The following is a 4,101-nucleotide window of genomic DNA, read 5'->3' as shown; positions in this document are numbered from 1 at the left end:
ATGTTTAATGGCACAGTGACAGCAACAAAGAGGGGCGGGGCTTATAGTCAACAGCACTACAATGCTCTGATAAGGCCATGTCTTTTGAGCTTCTTTCAAATTCATTTTTTTACTCTGCCCGTCTTGTCTTGATTTTTATCCTTCACCTGTCTGCGTTCTTACTTCTCGTCAGATCCTTTACTTTTTCAGCGTCTTCGACAGACTGCTCTTTATACATATATATGTGTGTGTGTGCGTTATTTACGTGTGTGCCTGTGTGTGAGCGCGTGCGTGCCAGAGTTTTTAATGATGACCTCATAGCTCTGCTGTCCTCCTCCTCCCCCCCTCAGCAGTTGAGCAAGCTCCACCAGTTGGCTATGCAGCAAACCCCTTTTACCCCCCTCGGACAGACCACCCCTGCCTTCCCCGGTACGTACCCACCTACACAGTGACCCTCTTCACCAAAGATCCTTCTCTCGTTTTTACCTGTAGAGAAAAGTACTTTCTCTTCCTCCTTTTTCTCTCTCACGCTCTTCTTTCCTGTCACTGTCCTCTCTTTTCTTCTTCTTGTCGTTCTTTTCCTAATGGTATCTGTGGTGCACTGCGATTGACATGGCCTGCTGGTGGTCTGCTCTTGTTTATGTTGAGGTTTTCTCAATGTCTGGTTTCCCCTTAGTTGAGGGTATTATGTAAAAAAAAAACTATAGTAATCTATTTTTTTTAAACAAGATACTGAGCCCTACACTCGACTCGAGTATTTAGAAACAAAACATTTGTAGGCTTTGCATATGGCTGAGCCTTTCTTCTAAGTGATGCTGCTTATAATCAAATAGAATTCATGAATTGTTCCCTCAACATGCCAAACTATTTTCTGTCCCTTTGCCTCCCTCCTGTCTTTCTATCTACTTCCTGTGTTTAGCAGCAGGTCTGGATGCCAGTAACCAGGCCAGTACTCATGAACTCACCATTCCCAATGATGTGAGTACATTTGTTGTAATCTGCTCAATCAACACCACTGCATTTTTATTTGACATTTATCAATACAAATACTAATACACTAAAGCTAGAATGCTGCTTTTGAAAGTCAAGACACGCTGTGCCAAACCTTTTCAAAAATATAATTATCAAATTTAATTTAATCTAATTATAAAATGAGAGTAGCAGCACTACAGTGGGTATCTAGCTATTTGAAAGATAGGAAACAGTTTGTACAAATAAATGATGTAAGATCTGACCTCTAATATCACATGTGGAGTTCCTCAAGGTTCTGTACTTGGACCAAAGTTATTTATTTTATATGTGAATGACTTGGTAAATGTTCAAGGACCCAAATCCTATTTGTGTTGTACAGAAAAGAGCTGTAAGAATCATTTCCAGGAAGTATTTCTGTCACCCATCAAACACATTATTTTATCAGCTGAAGTTATTGAAGTTCCATGATTTGGTATAGTATTTTATCAGTTATGTATAGGGCTCATAATAACATAAATATCCAATTAAATTTTGTTAAAAGAGAGAGTTGTTTTAATCTTAAGGGGATAGAGATATTTGTGAAACCTAAATTTAGAATTAGTTTGAAGGGATGGTCTACTTCAATCCAAGGAATTAGACTATGGAATAATCTGGAGAGTGATGTTAAAAATGCCAAATCAATGTGTATGTTTAAGAGAATGATCAAAGTTGGTTTGTTAAAATAGCTTAATGTGTATTTGTATGAATTGTTGTTGCTCGAGAACGAGTTATTTTGTTTATTTGAAGATTATTATTGTTTGAAGTAATTTTTTGGAAAAAAAAGGGGCAGATATAAGATTTTTTTTCTTCTTTCTGCTGTCTTTCATTTTATTTGTGATTGTATTTCTTATTGTATATAGAATTGTTTTGCTTTAAAAAATGAATAAACTTTATAATAATTTAAAAAAATCTATAATGGTTAGTGTGACATTGCCACCATATTGTCTCTCTTGACTGAGTTTAAAATATCTGAGTTATGTCTGCTTCAGTCACGAGAAGAGAAAACTCTTCGTTCAGTTAGACAAACCCCAAACATAGTGTGACACTGGTCAAGAAAGTACTACTGATATCTATATATCTATATCTATATATATATGATTCCCAAATGTGTTTAGATTATAATGTCAAAAGTAGAGATAACAATCCAGATATTTTTGGTGTCTACTATCAATCCAATTACAGTAGCTCTTCAGTGCAGTCAAGAAAACCTTCGTTCACGTTGCACCTCAAGTTATTTTTACTGTCAACACGGGGGGAAAAAAATATCAGGTGTATGTCAGTATTTTTATACAGCTCTGGTAGCTCTTTGTTAGTTTTATAGCGTGCAAAAACTGACAAAAAATCATTTCCATCTCCACCTGGTTGGAGATCCGGAGCAATAAATTCAATCACCTGTGCATTAATTCTATTTGCATTATCCCCGTCTCATGGAAACTTTTCTATAAAGTGTGTTTTGTAGCCATGCTAAGCTTTAAGAGTTATCTGTGGAACTCGGTGTACTCAGCCAAGTTTTTAGTTGTAAAAGTCTAATGAAATTAGTGGAATTTAGTTTTATCGCTATAGTCACCAAAAATGCAAAAGTTGCAAGTAGCTACAGAACTGCTTTCATTTGTATTTTTAAAAAGTACATTCATACTTCCGAAATGATGGAAAAAGTACATCACAACGCTTTACAGCAGCCAAATTACATCTACAACAAAGACCAGTGGCGGAGTGAAACTGATCAATGGAATATGCCTCGATCAAGACCCTGATCCGATACTTGCAACAAACATGGGACGTCCCTTGTCACAAGTACAAATTTATAATTTACTAATTGAAGTTTTCAGACAAGCAATGCCACTACAATCTGCTTTTAAACGCCAACTAAAGGTTAAGTGGTTTAAAAGTTGTAGTCAAAATATTAACATTTCAAATTTCGTAGTATTTAAGTGCAATGACTAGAAAAGTCTATTCTATTCTAAAAGACCAAAAAAGGCCAGACCAGTGTTCTCATGCTTCACAGAGTGTTCCTTTGTGCCTTCTAGCCATCCTATATGCAACTCTATTTTCTTCCCAGCTAATAGGCTGCATAATCGGACGCCAGGGAACCAAAATCAACGAGATTCGTCAGATGTCTGGGGCACAGATCAAAATAGCTAATGCCATGGAAGGGTCATCGGAGCGCCAGATCACCATCACAGGGACCCCTGCCAACATCAGCCTGGCTCAGTATCTCATTAATGCAAGGTTAAGGAAGTCAGTTGTCATTGAAATACAGTAAAAAATGTCGTCCTTAAAGTAGATTTTGCCCCATTAACAAAAGGGGTTAAAGGCAATTAGACTTTTGTAAAAACAGTGGATGAATATGTATCTTGGCATCCTTTAGGTTCAGAGACGTGGCGGCCATGTGGAACGACCCATCTTCCATGACCACATCCTGAGATCCCTGGCTGGCTCCTCCGTTTGGCCCCTTCCAATGACTGACCACTGCAGACAACCCTGATGAAGCCCTTTGGACTCTGGCTCTCCGAAAACCCTGACTTCCTCACCACCCTGGTTCCAGGTACACCAGGGAGGGCTTGGCGCTCGCTTCTATTTCAGAGAGCCCAATTAAATTTAAAGAGAAAAAGAATTACAAAAAATAAATAAAAAATTCTGTTGATTAGATTTTTTTCTTTTTTTTTAGAGAACTGTTAAAGCATGTTGAATGTTTATTAGGAAATACATGTGTTTCTTCTTTTTATCTATTGTTTTCTCTTTCTCTGTGTCAGTGCTGCGTAATAGAATATTTAAAAGGTATGAAAAAGTATTAGTAAAAGACTGACGTTTTTGTAGTACATAGTTATTTGCATATTTAAAAAAGAAAAAACAGCTGCTCAGTGATGCCATGGGCAGAGTGTGTGGTGGGATGTAGCCAACTGATCAAATTTTGATAAAATATTTTTAAAGGTTAAAAGTATTTGGACTGTTCTGCTTTTGTCCTCATTTGCCTATTTGTCTAATCTCTACCCATGAGTCTTTGCTGCATCACATGACCCTTTTAAGCCAATGGTATCACTCCTTGAGCCTTCTTCTCATGTTAATTTCCTCTATTTACATTATTGCTTATATTGCATGTGTTCAGTCTTG

General features: G+C 37.2%; 1 protein-coding gene across 3 annotated transcripts in view; it reads left to right on the top strand.

Annotated features, from left to right (window-relative positions):
* LOC119428802 (poly(rC)-binding protein 3) overlaps positions 1–3,503 on the top strand; it is a 28,890-nt gene extending 25,387 nt beyond the window's left edge. Inside the window, exons 10-13 of one of the 3 annotated variants that reach the window (XM_037696482.1) lie at positions 333–408; positions 899–957; positions 3,050–3,219; positions 3,359–3,503. In XM_037696482.1, coding sequence (XP_037552410.1) covers positions 333–408; positions 899–957; positions 3,050–3,219; positions 3,359–3,413 — 360 coding nt within the window. In that variant the 3' untranslated portion in view covers positions 3,414–3,503. Of the gene's footprint in view, positions 1–329; positions 409–898; positions 958–3,049; positions 3,220–3,358 lie in introns of those variants that run through there. The other 2 variants (XM_037696481.1, XM_037696483.1) reach the window with 2 other exon arrangements.
* The last annotated feature ends 598 nt before the right edge of the window (positions 3,504–4,101 follow it).

The sequence above is a fragment of the Nematolebias whitei genome, chromosome 23 (assembly GCF_014905685.2).
Source record: "Nematolebias whitei isolate Nwh7 chromosome 23, NemWhi1, whole genome shotgun sequence".
NCBI lineage: Eukaryota > Metazoa > Chordata > Actinopteri > Cyprinodontiformes > Rivulidae > Nematolebias > Nematolebias whitei.
This window is presented reverse-complemented; position numbering and strand designations above follow the sequence as displayed.